The sequence below is a fragment of the Limulus polyphemus genome, unplaced genomic scaffold (assembly GCF_000517525.1).
Source record: "Limulus polyphemus unplaced genomic scaffold, Limulus_polyphemus-2.1.2 Scaffold667, whole genome shotgun sequence".
Lineage (NCBI taxonomy): Eukaryota > Metazoa > Arthropoda > Merostomata > Xiphosura > Limulidae > Limulus > Limulus polyphemus.
Window position 1 is genome coordinate 44,123 of NW_013666277.1, and position 22,082 is coordinate 66,204.

The 22,082-nt window shown below is 32.1% G+C and overlaps 1 protein-coding gene and 1 long non-coding RNA gene across 4 annotated transcripts in view; one reads left to right on the forward strand and one right to left on the reverse strand.

Annotated features, from left to right (window-relative positions):
* Positions 1-515: 515 nt before the first annotated feature.
* Positions 516-17,794, forward strand: LOC106459835. Of its 3 annotated transcripts, none has more exons than XM_013919499.2 (5): positions 516-555; positions 4,153-5,741; positions 7,698-7,925; positions 9,289-9,571; positions 13,279-17,794. In XM_013919499.2, the coding sequence occupies exons 2-5, from the start codon at positions 4,329-4,331 to the stop codon at positions 13,578-13,580; spliced, it is 2,226 nt and encodes a 741-aa protein (XP_013774953.1). In that variant the 5' UTR covers positions 516-555; positions 4,153-4,328; the 3' UTR covers positions 13,581-17,794. The 3 variants fall into 3 exon arrangements, with proteins under 3 accessions (XP_013774953.1, XP_022242095.1, XP_022242096.1); XM_022386387.1 differs by having other exon boundaries at positions 530-559; XM_022386388.1 differs by lacking the exon at positions 516-555 and adding an exon at positions 978-1,360.
* Positions 17,795-19,005: 1,211 nt separating this feature from the next.
* The window catches only part of LOC111085856, a 4,757-nt gene continuing 1,680 nt past the window's right edge, over positions 19,006-22,082 (reverse strand). Inside the window, exons 2-3 of the long non-coding RNA XR_002610634.1 lie at positions 19,573-19,735; positions 19,006-19,223 (exon numbers count right to left, since the gene is read on the reverse strand). This is a non-coding gene — a long non-coding RNA (uncharacterized LOC111085856). The remainder of the gene's footprint in view (positions 19,224-19,572; positions 19,736-22,082) is intronic.

Genomic DNA, 22,082 nt, shown 5'->3' on the forward strand with positions numbered 1-22,082 from the left:
TTCAGAATAACAACTCTAATAAGAGTTAAAGACACATTGCCCTGTTTTCTATCATAGGAATTACTGCTTTTACATTAATTTGCAATTACATTTGGTGAAAATTAAAATGACAGTTAGTTTTATTATATCGTAAATCACATGTTTATGATTTATTCATTATAGGTTTGTTTGAGATTAAGTACAGGTTAGTCAGAACTGTCTTTTTTTTTTAAGGATTTCGTCAGTAAATAGATGAGATAAAATAATTATTGTAGAACAAGGCGAATTCATGATGCAATTTTAACGAACATTTCAAACACTGTCTCTAACGTTTCGAAAATTAACGTTGTTAAAATTACTTACTCTATAAAAACAATGTAGTTAATAACTATTAATCAGGAATAGGATTTTTTTCTTTTAATGTCCTTCTTTAATAGCAAATGTCACAAGGTTGACCTTGGGGTATGCTAAAAGAGGGCGCTTTACATTATATTTTGTGTATTGTAATTATATATATATAAGTATATGTTTAATTTGTTGATCTTGAGGTGTGAAGTCTCGTTTTCGTTTAAGAATGCAAGTGAATATATTTTGTTTCTTTTGAACATAATGGAGTATACGCATATTTAGAAAACATTGTATAATACTCATTATAGCTATGCCATATAATTTCAGTACATAACGTTATTATTATAAATTATAATATAATTCATAAATTTGGTAACATTGTTGAGGAAAAATTCATTTATTTTACAACCTGTACCCCGGAGGTTAGCCCAAAATTCATGATATAAACTTTAGATACACTTTTAATTTTTGTAAACCTCTGTCAATTTTTCCTGGGAAAAAAATAAAGCTTCGTCTTTAATAATATTAATGAGTACAGTATTGCAAGTTGCCAGTAATACTCATTTACTAATACAAGTAATAGTAATACTATGAATAGGCATATTCCACTGTTGTTTGTATTAAATTGTAGTGGCGATAAGACTAAATATAATTGTTTAATAAATAAGCATATTCCACAATAATGATATCTTTATTCATGAGTATTATTAGTATTACTATACTGTTGGTAGTGGCAGTGGTATAACAGTTGGTATTGAACTGGAAGTTTGCTCCTGATAAAGAAAGGCCAACCTTTCCAAAGATCTTGGATTATACGTATAGGATTTTATACTTTTGTTTCCCTTTTAGTGTATCACTATCAGTTCAAAATTAGGGATGGCTTGTCCAAGTATTGAAAAACAAACTAACAAACTCAGAATGTATGAAAAACTTGCATTGAATCATGTCAAAGGATTAACACAAAGTAAAACCTGCAATATGGTCATTGCTGTTACTATTATACAAGCTGTAGTTAGATCATAGACTAATTCGAGTATGTATTACTTCCATTAGACAATAATAGAGTACCATAGAACTTGTATATTTTATTAAGCATTGTTGGAAGATTCCTGTAAAATCTAATGTCTTGTTCATTTAATATAAAATGAGTGATAAAATGCATGTAAAATTAAATTCAAACTTACAGTATGTTTAATTCGATTTGATGTCATAACTAAGCAATTTATAACTTGGTGTTTAATTTTTTTGTTGTCAAAAGACCAAAATAAATCTGGAACAAAAAATTGTTATCAGTAAATAAATTAAGATAAAATTGTGGTACCTTTGAATAAAAAAAGCAAATGAAATTGCCATTTGTGTAAACAGAAATAGTATTAAAATTACTTGTACCTGATATTATTTTATTATCTACATAAATTTTTTAACAGAGATAAATCGTACTGAATATATGAATAATTGTTTTTTGTTCTTGTTTTATGGTGTAAATTGATAGAGTAGATTTTCTACTAATCATTCCCTGTGGGTTGAGAAAATTAATAAATTTTGTGTTAGCAATTATCTTAAAGGCGACAGTTATGACAAATTTGGTTACATAACTTGGTAGGAGTTGTAAGTTGTGTTTGCAATTTCTTTTTGTCAAGGCTATAGAAAGTTCTAGAGGCCTCAGTGATAAATATATAAATAGCAGTGACTAAATGAACAGGAGCAGAGTAAAAGTAATGTCGAGTGAAAGAGAAGTTCAGTCAGAGAAAAGTTAGAAAACATGAAGTTGTGGGGGGCATTATAATGTTGCAATCAATCCCACTATTCGTTGGTAAAAGAGTAGCCCAAGAATTGGCAGTGGGTGGTGATGACTAGCTGCCTTCCCTCTAGTCTTACACTGCTAAATTTGAGATAACTAGTGCAGATAGCCCTCATGTAGCTTTGAGCGAAATTCAAAACAAACAAACTTCTGAGACATTCTGTGAGTTGAGAATGTATTAAAATTTAATGATTGATTGAGGCATCAGACTTACAGCTAGGGGATTAGTGGAATTTGATAACTGAATAATCTTCACTCGCTAATCAATTACATTCAACAAATTAATTATTTTCACTTGTAACTTAGATAGTTGGAGTAATTGAAAACAGTAATTTTAATTAATTGATAATTTTTTGTGAATTATGAAACAAACTGATTAGGCTGAACAACCCTGAATTAATAATAAAAAAAAAGATAAATCATAATGCCAATATTTTGATTATTTGGATAGTTGAAGTAAACAAAACTAGTAACAATCAAAACACTGATTTTAATTAATTAATTAATTAAATTTTTATGGCATTAATTGATATTATTGATGTTCATAGGAAATTGACTTAATTGTCCATCTTTAATCAGAATATTATTTTGATTGGTTGCATTTTTTTGGAATTGTATGTTTACTTGTTTAAGAATATTCTAGAACTATGCAGTGGTGCTGATATTGGGTATGTACCAATATATTATTATATAGAAAAATAAGTATTTTATTGGAAAATTAAATAAAGGAACCAGAATTATTGTCAGTGGTGATTTTTAATGAAACTGAGTATGCTATATCAACTTTTAAAGAGTAAAATGAGTATTATGTTCTGACATTTTTGTAAGCAAGAGAAAGAGATCCATGTAATGATTTTATAATGTCATTTAAGCCTAACCAATAGGCAACAGCCTATGCTAACTTGCAATGTTTTGGCTAGGGAATCTTGCAGTCAAAAATGAGAAACCAACAAAAGATGGCTAAAGTTGAAAAATTGGTTGCTGTCTATCACAACTTCCAGTAGATTAAAGATTCCAGGAAAAGTCCTGGCCCATTTGTCTAATGAATGTGGTGTTCTTGAAATGGATGAAAAATAATAAAAAGATGAGAAACATAATGGCACAATGGTAACTTTTAGTGTATGAACTTGTACCAACAAGAAAAAAAACAAATTTATACTAAAGTAGTTGTGGTCTTTTGATTTTCTTTCTCAAGGTAATACAGTATGAACATTCATTGTTGCTGTTGTGTTTATACTTTCTAATAATGCTATGGAGACAAAAAAGAAAGAGTTCATGCTCAAATATTAAATGCTAGCAAAGGTACTTGGAACTGCTTGGGCTAAAAACTAATTCTATAAAATGGGGGCATGGGCCACCCTTTCCATTATTTTGAGCCATAATAAATGAACCATTTGACTAATGAAAAGGTACCCTTGTTATGCATGGCATTAACTATTAAGTTTTGTTTGCTATTGGCTTTGAATGTTTTACCACTGATCTCCTCACTCAGTTTAACCCTCATTTGTTGCATTAAGGTGGTAAAATTGAAATGGTTTCTTAGCTCAAACTGTTCACGTGATTGTTTATCCACGTGATCTCTATGTGTTGCACAGCAGTTTCTCACAATAACTTGTAATGCCAGATGGACAGATGAACAACTCTGCTTTATATATACAGATTATCATCAAGGAAGATCATGCATGGCTGTTGGCTGCTCCAGTTTCTGCAGGGAAATGTCATAAACAGAAATATATAAAGGAATTTTGAAAAATTGTATATGAGCCATGTTAATGTATTGCACATAACTGATAATATATTTTATACCTTCTTTCAGTATGGAGAAAAATATACAGGGCATTTTGATGTTTTGTGGAAAGATATAGATATGCAGCTGGTTGCTGTTAGTTTCTTATAGTTTATTTCTACCTTCACGAATGCAAATATATTATTAACTTAGATTACATATTACTTAGTGGTTTTAAAATGTTAGAAATATAGTTAACAGTTTACTTTTTATCAATTGGCTTTTTAATTTTTTTCAGATTTTACATTCCGAAACATTTGAAGCTATTGATGGCCTATAGGTATTGATGAAGAAATTCAGACTGAGGAATAAAGTTTACTCTCTCAGACCCATGGCCAAACCCTTACTGTTTCAAGAATTTGGATTTTCTGTTAAAGAAATATATAATACTAATAATATATATTGGTTATTACAATGTCTAATATATCCATAGAAAATAATGAGTGCCTGGAAGTTTATTGTAATATAAAACTACATGAATCAAATAAAGAATTAAAAACTGTAAAAGATTCAGACTCTGGTAGGGGTGTTTCCCTTCACAAAGAATTAAGCAATAGCTCACACAGTTTATCATCATCATCATCATCGAGTTCCTCTTCATTGCATCTTAAGGCAAAGAGTATTCCCACTCCTCCAGATGGTGGATGGGGGTGGATGGTGGTATTTGCTTCATTTATGGTTAACTTAATTGCTGATGGAGTATCATTATCATTTGGTATTCTTTATATTCACCTTGTAAGTTATTTTGATGAAAGTAAAGCCAAAACAGCTTGGGTTGGTTCTCTCTTTTTGAGTATGCCCTTGTTGATGGGTCCGATAGCAAGTGCATTGACTGATAGGTATGGGTGTAGGAAAGTAGCTATTGCAGGATCTTTGTTGGCTACCAGTGGGTTTGCCATGAGTTTTTTTTCCAATTCTTTGGAATTTCTTTTTCTTACTTTTAGCATCTCAGGGTTTGGTTTAGCACTTTGTTATGTAACTTCTATAGTGATTGTAGCTTATTACTTTGAAAAGAAGAGGGCTTTGGCAACTGGTTTAGCAGTCTGTGGGACAGGAATAGGCACCTTTGTGTTTGCCCCTTTGACTATTGTGTTACTTGAAAAATATGAGTGGCGTGGCACTTTGCTAATCTTATCTGGTTTCTTTCTGAATATTGTGGTCTTTGGGTCTCTCATGAGGGATCTGGAAATTTCTCCTAAAGAGCTAGAGGTATCAGATTTTGAGAGTGAAACTGAGTCCAAAAGATATTCTGAAGATGGAAGAGATTCATACGATGAAACAGATAAGGTAGATGGAATATCGAGGGATCGATTGTGCAATTCCCTAGTTCAATTACCAACATACATAAGTAGTGAAAATGTACCAGTAGAAGTGATTAATGAATTATCTACAAAAGAAAAAGGACATCTTAGTACTCTTCTTGATCAGTTTCCAGACATTTTGAATTCATTTGTATCAGATTTTGTTCCAGGAGAAGCCCCAAGAAGAATGTCACCCAACAAGATTCAGACAGTTGACACCATTGTAAAAATATCAATAGGAGATTTACAACAAAAACCAGTTGTCATTCAAAAAGAAAATATAAAGGAAAAACATGAACACAAACAGAACCACATATTAAGACATCAGACACAGAGACATGTCTCCTGGTGGGGACAGAATATATTGGAAAGAACAGATTCTGCTCTGCTCAACAACCTGCGACTGCAACGAGGAAGCTTAACCTACCGTGGAGCTATGCTGAATATTCATCGCTATCGATTAAGAGCATCTAGCTGCCCTGATATCTACCGTAACAGCATGACTACTTTAGACAGAAGAGAACAGGTAAGAGTTAAAGCCCAAGCTTGATGTTTCTGTAAATGAAGTTAAACATAGTGTCTAAATAGTAAATGTAGGCTCTTCTGTTTATCATTACAAAATAGAAAAGATAATTTCAACTATAAGAATTTTTAAGTTATTAAACAGCATTTAGATGCACAGTGATGTGAGAATTTAATAAAAATATATTTCACATAAAATTAAAAAAAGATACATAACTTTTCTGTTTACTATGATTGGAATAAAATTAGTTTAAAAACTGATTTACTGTATGCATGAATATGATTCTGTACTAGTAAATGCAAATTTTTTTCATCTTTTGAATGTGTTGCACTAGAATGATCAAGAAAGGTTTATTCATAGGAAACTCTTCAAAGCTAAAACTCTAAATGTAGGAAGTTTAGTTTGTGACTTCTATTTTCTACCGACATGTATATTTTATAATGTACATTTTGAGCCTGATTTTTCAATTGTATTTTTCAGTTACTGCATCTTCTTGTGATGTATGTACTGTGAAAGAAACATTTTCCATACTTATAATATTTTGGCACTTGTGTATAAAGTTAAAATCATAAAAAATATTCAACGTTAAACTGGTACACGATTAAAAACATTTTATTTAAGCCTATCTGTGGCCTTCAAAAAGTTGACGACTCTACATGTTTCGACGTTACAACCTCACTTCTCAGGATGACGTTTCCATAATTCAGCTCTGCAGATTTTGAAAAGAATATTCTTTTTTTTTCTATCATGTAAGGATTTTTTACAAATTGGGAAGAAAAAAATTTTACTTAGATCAAATTATTATTTCATTTACCACAATGAACATTTTTTATTATTATCTTTGTTAACAAAAATACAAAGAAACAGAAGAAAAGGGAAGAACATTGATATCAAACGAATATGGATCCTCATTTATCCTGATTTTTTTTTTTTTGTGAAATCTAATTAGTCTTTTAATATCAAAACTACGTGTTGTGGTCTTTCTTTTATGTATTGTGTTATGACATTTTGTGAAAAACCTGTATGTAATGGAGAAAAATTAATATTTTTGGATTCAGCGTACAGGAATTACTACAGAACATGTAAAAATGTCAAGACAATAAAACCATTGCAGGCCTGTGTTATCTGATGCTGTTTGTTAGAGACTGTCATCAGGATGACACTGATCACGGAGGATGTATCGTTCTTCTATTGGTGGAGGGGAATTTTCTAAGGCTGCTTGCATCATACGCTAGCACAGTACACGTTATAGTGGCTTGGCATGTGCACAAAAACTTTTCGTCAGTAGCATCTCTACTAAAATATGTTTTTTATTAGACACAGTTGAAAACTGATTTAGGATGTCAAGTATCTATGTGATTTACATCTGTTAAAGGAAGAATAAAAGTATCCAGATGAAGCAAGCAAAACACAGAAGAAATATTTCAACCTACAGCTGTATATAATTCAGACTTGAAAAAATTGTTTCTTTATTATAAGGGTTAGTTGCTGACTGAGTAAATAGTGTTTATATTTAAATCAAAGGGTGTTGTCAGTTATTAGAGTCAGTGTATTGTATTTATATATTTTATCAGGACTAGTAGTACAAGAACTATACTTGCAAGTTTTTCAAGAAAACAAATTATCTTGTTGTTATACATTGAGGCTAGGTGTATATTAAAAAAAAATCTTCTCGGTTCCACAACTATAAGGTTAGACCGTTGTAGGAATGATGAGAAAGTATGAACAAACATAACAATGCACATACTTTATAAAATATTTACATTGTCTCACTGAACGTGATCGATAGCAAAGTAGTAAACTAAAAAATGTTGACAGCTTGTTGTCTTCATTTATTAGATAGACAGAAGGCCAGAATGTTTTTTTTTTTTATATATTAGTATCTTCTAAAGGAATACAAGCCCCCCCCACCAAAGTTCCCATTTGATTTAGAAACTCAATTTAAATTTTTTCATGTAGGCATGTGCATTTTTTCAAGATCTAAAAGACTTCTTGGTGGACATGGTGGACTTGACAATCTTTCGGAGCATCCATTATACTTTGTTTTGCTTGTCCAATTTTCTACTGTATGCATGTGTGGATATTCCGTACGTATACCTCCCAGATAATGCCATCACCCACGATGTTGAGGAAGAAAGTGCCTCTTTTCTCATATCCATATTGGGTATTTTAAACATGGTTGGAGTGGTAAGTACCTACAGATTGAGACTCGTTTTCTGTTCTGAATTAAGGCTTGTACATTGTCGATAATGAGTGTTAGTTATGTATTATCACACTGTACATTTCTCTTGTGAATAGAAGAGGGATTAAAATATCATTACACTCCTGGGTAATTCTGTATCACTTTATTTTCTTTACACAATTTATGTTGTTTCTTTAGAAAAACTCGCAGAAAACAGATAAAGTTTTTAAACAACTTTGTAATTGTTTCAAAATATAAAACTAAAACAAAAAACATGTAAAAACTCATGTAAATGTTTTAAATATTTAAGTCTTTAGAACACTTAACATCAGCAGTGTGTACCTAAACTGAACAATAATGCTTTTGATGTATGTAATATACATGCAGTTTTTAAACTTGTTATTTTTGAGTAGCATTTGTGGCAAAATAACTAAGTCTATCTGCTGTTATCCCTAATTTTGAGCTACTAACCACAAAGAAGGCAGCCGGTTAGCAGCACCCTACCATTCATCCATCCATCCACATTAAGGGACTGTCACTCTTATAATGCACCCACAGCTTACAGTGCAGGGAATATTTTGTTTTAATGCATGGACTTGAATCTGCTTTTAGAAAAGATATCGGCTGAAATTTTACCAAAATTGCTTAATGCTAAATAATAAGACTCCAAAAGCTACAAGGCTTTCATTATAAAATTCATGTAATTTTTGAACTTTGACGTTGCTAATCAAGTTTAAAAATACAGACCATAGTGATTTTTTAGTTTTTTCTCTTGTAGTTTGATTTCTAAGAATTTCAGTGTAAAATTATGTAATAGCCACTAAAACAGTTAAAGTCGCACGTTAAGATTCTTTATCATTTTTTGTTTTGTTTTTTAGATATGAGGATATAGGTAGAACACAGCTGATAAAAATGTTAGCATCATCATAACTTCATCTTCTGACGGTCTTATCATAAGTTAACGGACTCCACATTTATGTTACAAAAATGAGTTACTGTAGTTTAATTGAATATGTAACACATATGAAAAAACTTAAAAGTTAATTTATCTAAGGTTGTAGTATTCTACCCTGGCTCTCTAATATGTGATGTGTTAAGCTGTAAATATATATATACATGTAAATGATCTCTCCTCTTCCTGTGGATATTAAAACTGTTATTGTTAATCACTATCGAGAAAGGACAGAAAATCATGATAAACATAAGGTTTGAATTACATTTTATCAGTAAAATAGTTTATAAGTAGAGGGCAACTTGCATAAGAACAGTTATACATTATATATGTTAGATATACTGGCATTACTTAATATTTTTTAAATGTTAAAATGTGAAATTAGGTTTATTTTCAGTTTAGTTTTTTTTCCCTAGGTAATGGTAGGATACGGGGGGGATAAAAAGTGGATAGATTCTTCATTTCTGTACAGTGCATTTATCTCTGTGAGTGGCTTGACTATAGCTGTTATTCCCTGGGTCAAAACCTATGCTGGTCTGGCAAGCATTGCTGGGATATATGGGTTCACCATTAGCGCCAATTATGCTCTGGTTTCGGTTATTATTGTGGACATAATCTCACTGGACAAGTTTACCAATGCTTATGGTCTACTTCTGCTAATTCAAGGGTTTGCTAGCATTATTGGACCTCCTTTAGCAGGTATGTTAATGGCTTATTTTTATATCTCCATAAACATTTCAAGTATTTTCTCCACATAAGTTATAAATTTGCCTACAAAAATTTTTGATAATATTAATGTTTACTTTATGACTTTGGGTGTTTCTTATATGTTTTTGTGTTACCAGTTTATGATGAACAAATTTCAGTAATTATGTCTTCATATACTAATGTTAATCTCCCAAACTAACTCTTATTAAGCTCTTTGAATTCATTCTGAATGACTTTTTTTCTACTGATTTATGAAATCAACTTGATCAATTTGAGAGAGGTGTTGTCATATTTTAGTTTTTTATTCTCTTCTCTTTATTAACAAACAAAATTGAAAAAATGTATGGACAATATAACCAAGGTATGGGTCTATTTACTAGATGCACTTAACATAACATTCTTAATTTAGTGATCTTGAATCACTACACACTTGCAGCTAGGAGGAGTAAAAGATTAATTGTCCATAAATTATCTGGTGTCCTAAATCATCTCATCCGAGCCATCTTGGCTATTCCTGTTTCCAATTATGTTGTGATTTTATGGTATGTTTTTGAGATCCTTTTCTTTGTAACTTACTGCAGGATCTAGCCTTCTGTATTGTAGTGTAGTGTATTGTCACTATTTTTTGACAAAACATTTAGGTTATAAGTACATAGAGGATAAGAGATTAAAATGTATAACAAACAGCCTCTGTTAAAATTGTATCTGTTATGCAAGGGGATCCGTATTCTGTAAAGAACTGTTGGACATCTCAGACCAGAGTATTTAAGAGAAATAGAATTGGTGGCAGTGTTTCATGTGATCTTTACTTGTCTTTAAGTTAAAGTTTTTGTATCATTATTTCATGATAGAAAGTTTCACGTAAAGGGTTATGATGATGTTCGGTTGTTGTCTGTTAATTATAATGTGGTTATAGGTGGAAAGATTTGTGATTGAATATCGATGATTACTCATTCTTAAGCCTGTAACTATGTTCATGCTTCATCCTGTTGCAAAAAAAAAAATCACAGGAGGAATTTGGTCTTCACATCAACCTTTTGGTACTTCCTGCTGTTTGGTGGGTGACTGTTATCATCTCTGCAGGACATCACTGTTATGATTCATTCTGTCAACTTGATAGGTGTCTCTTACATCACCAGGCAAGGGTATACTCGATCCTGGTCCTTATGTTCCTGCACTCTAGAACTCATCTAGGCTCCCAGCCATCAAATTTGTTTACTGGATTGTCCTCAATCTAGTTGAAGATCATCTGGCCCCTCCTGAATAGATTCTATCCACTGAATGGTTTCTTGACCCCCAGGTATTCCGATGCCTATATTTCAGTTGGATACTCCTTAACTGGATGCATTTTCATCTCATTTGAATGCCAAGCTTCTTCTCTTTTGGCCCCCAGTTTCACATCATTTGGTTTTGACTGTGAATGTGTTCAGTCAGGATTGGAAGGACTTTTCCTTTATGCATACCCTAGCATCTATCCCAGTTAACTTCTCTCATCTACTCCACTCTATGTTGGGTCCTTCTTGTAGCTCCTTTCTTGCTGGCTCACCCGTGGTTTCAATTCCTGTCCATTCTCCCGGAACAACCTCTATTATCTCTTCCTCTTTCCTGGTCCCTCCCTCCAGCCACCTCACTTAGGGGTGCTTCATCCCTCCATTCCTACACTCCAGCTTCACTTCTAGCATTTGTACAGTCCATTGTGAGGGGTTTGAGACTATCCTCTCTTTTAGCATCCTGGTTGTGTCACACTGTCCATTCCTCATCCATGTCTATCCAACATGGATTCTCCCCTTGCTCAGATATATGTTTTCACAATATTTGTTTGACAAAGGTCTGTCTGTTTCAACCATTGTGGGCTATAGGGTGATCCTGTCTTCTCCTTTTCATTTTTCCCATGTGTTTACCTATCCAGTTATTTCCCTCCATTTCATATCCCATATTTCCTCCAGCACTGATCCAGATTGCCTTCTGTGTCTAGTTCATGCCTTACGGTGTTATGTGTCATGCACAGCACCCTTTTGTTTATTTATCCATTGGTATCCTCCACACTGACTTCTATCACCCTTACCAGTTGGGTTCAGCAGGTTATCCACATTGTCCCCCCCCTTTCTCCTGAATCTTGCGAATTGTTCTGTGTATTGTTTCATCTGATCTTCCACCTCAAAATGACCTTGGTTGCTCATTTCTGACCTTCTTTGGAGGAGATTATCCAGGCCGGTATGTAGACCACTCCCCACACCTTGGTATTGCGCTTCTTGCACCATCTGTAGGTTTCCTCCTCAGCTGGATATCGCCTTTCCCCTGAAGCCATTCTCCATATGTCAGGTACAACTCTGAGTGGGTTAGTATTTTTTTTCTATTTTTTTGTTGTTAAATTCCCAATTCTGAATGGTTTGGACTGGAATTGACCCTCCACATTACATTTACACCTTCCTGATGTTATCTGGATATAAATTCCAGGTTGTGTTGGATTTGTACATATATTTGTTTAGGTTCTCAGAACAGAGGCTCCTCTTCCTTTCTGGTTCTTACACCTGAGGTGTATGGTTGAGGACCATCCTCCTGCCAGGTGCCAGTCGAGTTCCTCCCGGTGCCACTGGTCTGGACTGGAGTTGACCTCCCAATTACGGTCCGACACACCTAGTCACTCTATATACATTCCTCTTCCTTTTGGATTTGGGATAGATCATTTATTCCACCCTTTGATTTGGACACAGCACCAGTTGGCTCCACTTGTGGGAAGAGTATACCCAGTTTGCATGTGCTGCATTCTTCCACGGGTGTGTTTCCTCTACTTAGAGGTGGCACATTCCATGGGTGTTCTTCAGACGCTTTTGAAGGGTGCTCATCTAGGCAATTATACACCAGTCCCTCCACCTGCTCAATGTAGGATTCTAGCTGTAACTGTGAGGGGAGGTAAGTAATCATATCGGAAGTTAATATTTCCCTACACTAAAAATATATTTCCAATAGATACTTACCTCCTCTCACACTTCCCACTTATCCTCTCCACTTCCAGTGTTGTTTTTCATGTCTAATTTCGATGTGAAGAATGGGTTCGGCTATATAGATAGAGTCAGCTGTGATAGGAGGGTGCGCTGCAGTCTTATTGGTGGAGAGTTGTCTCATGTTAATTAAATACAGCTGAACCACATGGTATACATGTGGAATTAGGTGGGAGTTCAAGGCTAGTGGCAAGTGAAAATTTGCACACTAAAGGGCATTCAAATTGAAAATAGGTGTAACTGTGAGAAGAGGTAAGTATTGGAAACATATTTTAAGCATAGGAAAATATTAACTTTAATTTTACCACTTGTCCACTGGGGAGTTTACCAGTTTTTAAGGAATTCAACCCTCATCAGTAACCCTAGATAAGGGCAAACCAGAAGAATAAGACTAGGGTTCATATAGTAGTGGAGCGCATGTTATATATATATATATATATGGTGTTTTGAGATGTCTTATTTATACAGAAAGCTCAAGAATAAAAGTTAGAATATATACACTTTTCAGTCATAAAACACTAGCTGAAAAAACAAAAAAGGCTTATGGGAAAACACATCTTTAACAGCACAAAAACTTTTAATTTCTGAATACAGAAGTAAGTGCCTACTTTTATTTTGCTCAGTTAATGATTGTAGTAATTAAAATTTGAGTACAATCAATAGTTTTTTTTTCTAAATGATTTATATTTTTTGCAGGGTATATGTTTGATTCTACTGGTAACTATGATGCTACTTTCTATGTAACTGGGACAACTATATTTGTATCCGGTGTAATGGTTGTTCCAGTTTCGAAATCCTTTAAGTTTAGTCTTCTTTCTGCTTTACTGTTCAGTCCAAAAAGTTCTTGTGAAATGAACAGAAGAGTTGACCATGTCAGGTTTCAGTTTGAGAAAGAGAATGAAGAATCACTGGAAGTAAAGTTCTGCAAAAAACCTAGTGTGTCAGATGGACAAGTCGTGAGCTCTTTAAAGCAAAAAAAACATGATGAAGTCAAATGATAAAAATCCAAAGTTTGAAAATCCTGCATTTTTTTTTCTGAGAGGAAAATTAAGAGTATTGTTTCTTGTAGAAAAAATGGTTATGCATGAACTTTTTGATGTATACTTTTCTATAGGACAGATAGTTAAATGAATTTAAGTACATTTCAATATTACTAGCAGTTTTGAAGTGGACTTAAACATCACTTTGAATGAGTGAATAATTGAAAGTTGTAAATTTACAATCTCTGTGAAGAGAGCTTTTAAATCTTAGGTTTGTAAGTAAAGATTTTAACTAAGTGATTACAATTTAACATTAATCACTAATACAACTGTAGTTCCTTTAATCAATATTAGTTAGGATTTATATATAGGTAATTAAATCAAATTCGTTAGCCATCAATTTTCACTGAAATCCATAAGAAAATACATTATGATTACTCATCTTTTTTTTAATTACATTATTAAATAAGGCTTGCTGATTTTATGGTATTTGTCAAGACTTACAGGTAAACTCATTAACCCTTTCACTGCATTGTGCCATATAACCTACAGCATATAGTAACCTTCTTTCCATAGAGTCCTCACACAGATATTTCTGCTTTTTGCTATGCATAAAAGTAATCCTAGGGAAGTCCTCAAGCGTTATTGTGGTTATATGTTGTATAGATCATATGGCAAAGTCATATCACCAGGTAAATAATGGGCTTTCTTAGAAGACGTCCACTGCTTTATTTCTGTAGATGTTTCAAGTTTATTATGGCTGTTTAGTCAGAGTAAACAAGAAAAAAAAGTTCAATAAAAACTATGGTTTCATCTGGGCAAAAGGTTTCCCTTGCTATCATCAAATTAAAAATCAAAGCAGTGATTGTCAGAGAAACCCCAAGATTTATCACAAATGGGTCATGCCAGTGAAGTGTGTGCTACTTCTAAAAGATGACTATGAGCTCATGAAATAAAGGATTCTACCATAAAATCATAAACAAACTGTTTCAATGGCACAGAAGCTCTGTAGCAAAAATCACTGTTATAAGAAAGTTAACAACAACAAACAACAAAAGAAGGTTTTTCCCAAAAATTAAACACTGTTGCTACAGTGAAAGGGTTAAATGAAACTTGTTGTTTGACCAGTATATGAAATACATAGATAGTTCATGGTAATTTTTAGTGCTTTGATATTTTAATTAATTAATTTAAATCAACTGTTGTGTAGAGTATGAAAAAAATAGATCTTATGCCACATAATTATGGCATTTAGTCATTTTGAATAATTCTCTTTAGTCTTTGTGTGTTGTTAAACAGTTTTTTTCTTGCTATGTTTACTTTCTTCTTTATTAGCTCTATCAAAGGTACATATAAAAGGTTAATATTCTCCAGTACGGTAACTTTTATCTTTTTGTATAAATATATTATGCACAGATAAAAGCTGGACTTTTTTCCACACACATTAGTTAGAGAAGTGGTTCTCTCCCTTCTTAGCTCGAGGGCCCATTTACAAACAATGATTGCCCGGCATGATCCAATAAATAGGTTTAATGTAAAGAACTTCTGGCTTACTAAATAAATGTGTAAACTTGGTGAGAAGATAATATAGAATAAATAACACGCTAATTGATTCTTTAATATTTATCCAGGTTTTTCTTCTCGCCTCTTGCAGAATAATACTCATCCAAAATAATAAAGTGTTATCTATTTTATTTTCACTTTTCCTACATTCTGACGATCCAGTTTTGGGTCACAACCCATGGATTGAGAAACACTGAGCTAGAGGTCTGAGGGTAATTAGTTGTAGTTTCTACACTGATATGCTATGATCCTTATTACTCAGTTGTAGTGTCTTTACATGTAATGAAAATTAGCATCTAAGGTTTTTCCAGTTCCTAAAGAACTTTGGGGTAAATAAAATAGTGATTAGTATTACATATTTCTCTTTCATATTTAAAATAAATGTATTGGTCGAGAATAAGATAAAACATATATTACGTACATTAATAACTTCACTCTCATTTTATGTACTGAACATTTTAATATACTTGTGATATGTCTCAAATGTTTAATTAATATTAACTTCTGATTAGAGAAAGCTTATACATAGAGTAAAACTAAATATCAACCTGGTCATCAGTATAGTTTATTAAATAGACTTTTCTTACATTTCTACTTGTAAAGATTAGAATGCATTGTTATCATTTAGATACCCTTTATATTAATGATATTTTGGACATAATCCCAATAATAACTCATGAGATTTGGCCAGCTTAAGAAATTTAAGTTAGAACTAAATACATATGTTAAAACAATCTGTGTGATGAAATTATAATAATAAACAATAAACCAAAATAAAAAGTAATGCAATTCAATGTACTAAATAGTATAATCAATACTGTGAAATAAAATAATAATAAATAAATAATATAACTTACCAAGGAATACAGAAACACTAGCTGTCGGCTTGAACATAACTGGACTAGTAGTGCTTCATGTGAAATGTATTGGTTTTCAAACCAATTTGTATGTTTACATTAGTATAGGATATCACTTGTGTTTAACATAAAATACATGCTTTGCATTAAGTACAAGTACAAATGTATGAAAATGCACATTTATGATAGTTTCCTTTTAAAAATTAATGGTATTCTCTGAATTAACTATTAGATAACACAATTAAAAGAATTATATACATACACACACAGTTAAAGGAAACTTGAGGTTTATTGATCAGTATATGAACCACAGATAATTCATGGTGGGTTTATTGTTTGGATATTTTTTATTAGTGAATTTAAATGAACTGTGTTTCTAAAGTAAAATATTAAACATATATTATTGTGAGTTTAAGAAAAGAAAAGTTGTTCATAGCCCAGTGATAAATGTCAATGTGTTTGTGAAGGAATATTTTAGTCTTTTTCTTCTGCCAATTTCTATTATAAGTTAAGGATTAATTGGCTTCAGACTTTAGCATTGTCAATGACTCAGTTGTTGAGATTTCTTCTCAAAAAGCCAAAATCTGTATATTTGTGTAAGTATTTTGTATTGAACTTGGACATTTTAGTTTTTATAAACTTTTACCTTATTACCTTTAGTTAAAACAATTATATGATAATGCCTCCGACTTAGTCTTTCACGTTTGTGTCTATCAGTTTTGTTTAATATCATTTATTTTATGGGTATTTCGTTAATTTTAAAAAACCTAATTTTGATTATTATCAGATAAAGCATGCATATTTTTTTCCAAATTTTTAAAAATTTTGTGGTATGGCTGATTATATTGTTACATTTTTTTTTTTTAAACAAATGTAGGAAATAAATGGTACATAGTATTACTGATTGTAAAATGTATAAATACACACACACATAGCCCCACCACTCATCACACAGAATCGTGAGAAAAGTTGCATGACCTATAGTGGCTGTCCACTTTCTTTCTCTGACTTGTTCAATCAAAATGTTATTGAATCTTTTCCTTTGTTATTTTGTTTTACAGAAAAAAAAAATGTAACACTGAATCATCTGAGTATTAGAAGTCCCATTTTTTATACATATGTCTACACTATAATCAAGGTTGTTTTAATTTTTTGTTTACCCTTCAAGTATGTTGGAGTTTATTTTTCTGAAAGATTCTAGCCATAATTTCACATCATAAAGATGGTTGTGATAGAAAACATTTTGAACGTTGTTTTTGTTTATATAGCTACCTTTATTCGAAGATGGTGTATATGAGATTGCCTAGATTTTATCTGTCTCTTATATCTGTGATTGTTTAATTTTTGGTCTTTTAATCAAATTAGGTAACAAAAACCCATACTGTGAACTACAGAGAACCACAAATTTCAGCTATATTAGCTTGAGTGATTGTATGGAGAACTTGTAAACAAGATTAATTGAAAGTTTTTATTGTCATAAGTTGAGCTGATTCAGAAAGCATTATGAAGTTTTATAATTTTCTTGTTATGGTTTATATATTTTATTCAGGGTTGTTTGAGAGTTTTCTTAACTTCAAAAATCAAATATCTGAGAACTAATTTTGGTTGATTTTTCTCTGTACATAAATGGTTTAGCATAAAGGTAATTAAAGCCATATTTAGTAGGGTGAGTAAACCCATCAATAAAAATATATATATTAGTTATTTTTTTAGTTCTAGAGTGTTGTGATATTTTGTGAAGGTTTTTAACATGTTTATTTCAGACTGTTCTGGTCATTTATGATTTTCAATAAAAACTGTATCTATAATATATATATATTATTTCAATGTAATTTATGTTCCTTTGATTTCCTAATGTTACAGATAATTAGCAACAAAAACATTGCTTCATTCTTGCAATATCCATCTAACAAGTAAGATAGACCAAGCATGTGTTAATTTACACCTGAACTCTGTATTTACTAAAGCTAATGCGACTGAAGGAGTTTGAGCCACATGTCTGACTTACCAGAAATATTTACATGTACACAAAGTTTGTAGTATGAAAAAAAGTATGCATATCAAGTTATTTGTGTACAATACATCAAAATGCTTAGAAAAAGGATACGCCGATTGCTTATTTCCAAGTAAAATATACTTGTTCGTAGATCAGTAATTTATTTTCTCACTAAATCTATACTTGTTAAAAATGCCCCCAAAATTTGTGAGATCTGTAAATAAGCATCAAGTACAAAAACTTAGCTGGATGAGAATAAAGTTATCTGTACACGTATGAACGTGTGTATTCTTACATTTTAACCCTATGAGTATCGGTTAGGGTTAAAATGCACATGTCATGACCTTCTACAGAGTACCATTTAATGTTATATTATGTACATGATTTTAGTGTTATCAACTATTCATTTTACCCTACATTTGAGACTTGGTGACAGTTTATGGTAGAAGAGAGTAAATACCAGATACAATATAGAGGGACACTGAAATAAACTCTAGATATGCATTTCAAAGGTTCTAGAGGTTATGATATACAAAGTGTATGATGGACACAATTATTTACATCCTTCATAAGAACATCATCTTACACTCCAACTTTTTAGAGACTGTGTCAGACCGACATCTTTAATTCACAAACATGTCTTGAGTACAAACACTTTTTGTAACACATTATTGTTTTTGTGTGCAACAGACTTGTACATTTTACTCATTTTCCCACATTCTGTGTAGGTACATGTAGTAACTTCCTAATTATAGTCCAAATTTCTCATCCTGTTTGGAGTTGGTCTAATAGACTGATTATGTGCACATTCAGTTAACCTGTGCATTATTTAAAAAGGACTGTGTACTTGAAAGAGCTACTTATCATTTGTGAGTCGTTTCGAAGGTAATGCAAATACCAGCAACTGTGTATAAGGCCCTCTTACGTGTTAAGTAATTGAATTTCATGTAAAAAATTTCATAATTTAGAGAGGTTGTGCAAATTTTAAATATTTATTTTAACCATTCACAACTTTCAATTTATCCATGCGGTGTATACTAAAGCTTAGATTATCTTTGATACAGCTACATTGCTGTCCATTAAATCTGTCAATCATAATGGTTCTTGTATAGAATGTCTTTTCTCTTTATCTCTCTCTCTGTTAAAAACAGGAATTTTAGGTCTTAATTGAAATTGATTACCATCAAAAAATTGGGGAGCATGTATAATAAGAAATTGTAGAACAGTTTCAGCTTCTACCTGGACCTGCAAAGATTGAAAAAAAAAATCCTAAATATGTAGTTTTAGAAAAACAAAAATTAGTAACTCTAGTGTAAACATTATTGTAAGAGAAAAGTTTGTCAGTTCTTCAGAAAATGTGCACATACACACTTAGTACATAGTGAACATCAACATGTTGGATATCATCGAATTACTGTTAATGAAGTCTTATGCCACAAGTTCACAGTATAGTGACTAGCGTGTTCACTGTAATTACTGTAGTATAATAACTATACTATGGAATTAGTTCCTAAAGCAGGTTTCTAAATAGAACTTTCTGCAGTAACAAGATTGTTTTAGATGTATACAAGTTTAACAAAAATTGGATACAGACCTTTAGTGACTTGCGAGTCCTGAGAAGAATGACTGAACCCAAAAATTCTGCCAGTCTTAATGAGCCCAACACAATGTTACCACTTTGTACAGCTATTTTATGAAGCAAGGTGATAAAGTAATTCAGAAATTTTTGGTTTCCCTCGGGGAGACTTTGTAGCAACCTGTGAAGAATAAGACAAGTTAAAATTCCTGCTTGATGCTGTGGTTTTATTGCTACAGTTTCTCAAGTATTGAAAACATAAAAATCTCAGGTTTGGTGGAACTGCTGTTTTTTACTGATTCATTGGGTGTTTTAATTAGTTTTTATGAATGATGGTAATTCATCCATTGACTGTGTGGTTAACTTACAGATTTCATACATTTTCAAAGTACAAAAATGTCATACGTTGTGGTCTTGTCTTTTGTACGAAACTTGTGCTAAGACAACAGATCATTAAATATTAGCCTGCTTTTATAAAATTTGAATGTAAACTATCACAAAAATCATGGTGAAGCTTCTTTTCAATGATACATATACAACTAACATGGGTTAAATATATTGTAGTATTTTAAATATATATATATATATATACGCTACTTAAAATCATACCTATCGTGAAAACTATGAAGTAAATTAATGAAATAAATACACCATTAATATTATAAACTCCCACTTCATATTATCTCTGTATTCTTTTTTTTTGTGATCATTCATAAATTTAGATGTATTCAAAAAATGTTAAAATCATTTTTGACACTACACAGTTCCTAAAAGAAAAATATAAATTAGTATGAATTATGTAGGGGGTGATGATCTCTACTAATGAAGACAGTTATGGGGGAAGACAAAGTATAGTAATGAAGATAAACAGGATTAAGAGAAGGAATAAAAACATTTTATTTACATAGTTCATGGAGTGTTTTAGAATGTGCTTTTCCATCATCAGTAAATTCTGAAAACAAGGTGTATTGATAAGAAGGAGTAAAGTATAGTTAATGTAGGAGAACACATTCAGGAGGAGTGAAAAGTAGAATTAATGAGTACAAACCATCAAGTGAACTACAGAATATAATCAATAGTAAACAACAGGGAAAGGTTAAAAAAATTCAAACTGAAAATAGATACTAATACATTGGTCACAATTTAGGATAGCTGTAAACTGATAGTTGTCCTTATTATATTGATTAAAAGTTTTAGTTGAAAAGTTGTCTGGGCCTGCTGGTTAGAGCTCTCCGTAACAATATGCAGGTTGACGGTTCGAATACCATCAGTTATAATGTGATGGTAGATACCAATTAAAGTAACTCAAGTGTTGTTAGTGGGTGGTTTTGACTAACTCCCTTCCCTCTAATTTGTAACTTCAAAATTAAGGATGGTTAGTGTAATTAGCCCTCTAGTAGCTTTGCACAAAATTCAGCAAACAATCATTGGAAGTATATTTGTTGATTATTAAGATTAGGGTTAGCCCTTCGTTAACGAGAAGTTCAAGGTCTGTAGACTCAGTTGTTACTCTATATGTTACAATCCATGCTTTTTTCATGTGACTGTATTGCAGACTGATAGTGTTTTAGTAGGTAAAAACCAGTTTTACTCTATTTTCCTAAGTTCTTATAGATTAGTTTTGAAATAGCACTTACTTTTACCAGTGTAAGTGACCTTGCTACATTTGTATTTGTATACGAGCCATTAATGAATAAGTGTTGGTAGTCGATTCTTATATTGGAAGAAATTTTTGCTTCGAAAACCAGGGCCAGAAATAAGTCTCAGTAGAATCTGAGGTAAAAGTTTTTTTTTTACCAACCTTGAGATTTTTTTTTCTTAGACAGTTAACGATAGGAAATTTGCTGACAGTGCATGGTTTGTTAGGAGGCTGGAATTTGCTGTTAAGGTACTCGTGTGTGATTTTAGTGAACATTTAGTTTTAAAAGTTACCCCCCTCCTCTTCCTTCCCTGGTGGGACAGCAGTGAGTGTACGGACTTACAATGGCAATATCCGGGGTTTGATTCCCCGCAGTGGAAACAGCAGATAACCCAACGGGGCTTTGCTCTAAAACAAAAATTTAAAAGATTGTGCATCGAGTAATCTGTTTATGTAGAAGGTTGTAATTGGATCAGAGATTTAACTAAGTTAAAACTGTTTTCTTTCAAATAGAGGCTGGAGAAAGAGTTTTTTCCAGTATAGAGAAGTACAAAAAATTATTTCCTGTTGTTTAAAAAAGGCACTGACACATTTTCATCAAGTACATGAGTGAATTTAATCTTGGGGTACTGAGAATTTAAATATACAAGGACTTTTGGAACATCGTTTAGCGGAACTCAATGGTAAAAAAACTGTCATAGATGTTGTCCCTGTATAACATTTTAAAATTGGATGGGCAGTTGTCTAACCTTATATGTGCTCGTGGTGACAGGGGGAAACTGTTGGTCCAAGAGGGGAACCTATGGTAATCCCGTCTATTTGGTCATAAAGCACGCCTTTAAAAGCTAAATGATCTACCTTATTATAATATAAATAAACTTGGTATTCT

Bases quoted from the DNA above. Each gene is read 5' to 3' on its own strand.
- LOC106459835 (XM_013919499.2), top strand. From the start codon at position 4,329: ATGTCTAATATATCCATAGAAAATAATGAGTGCCTGGAAGTTTATTGT. The intron at 5,742-7,697 runs GTAAGAGTTAAA...TTTTTCATGTAG, and splicing joins CTTTAGACAGAAGAGAACAG to GCATGTGCATTTTTTCAAGA. The intron at 9,572-13,278 runs GTATGTTAATGG...TATTTTTTGCAG, and splicing joins TATTGGACCTCCTTTAGCAG to GGTATATGTTTGATTCTACT.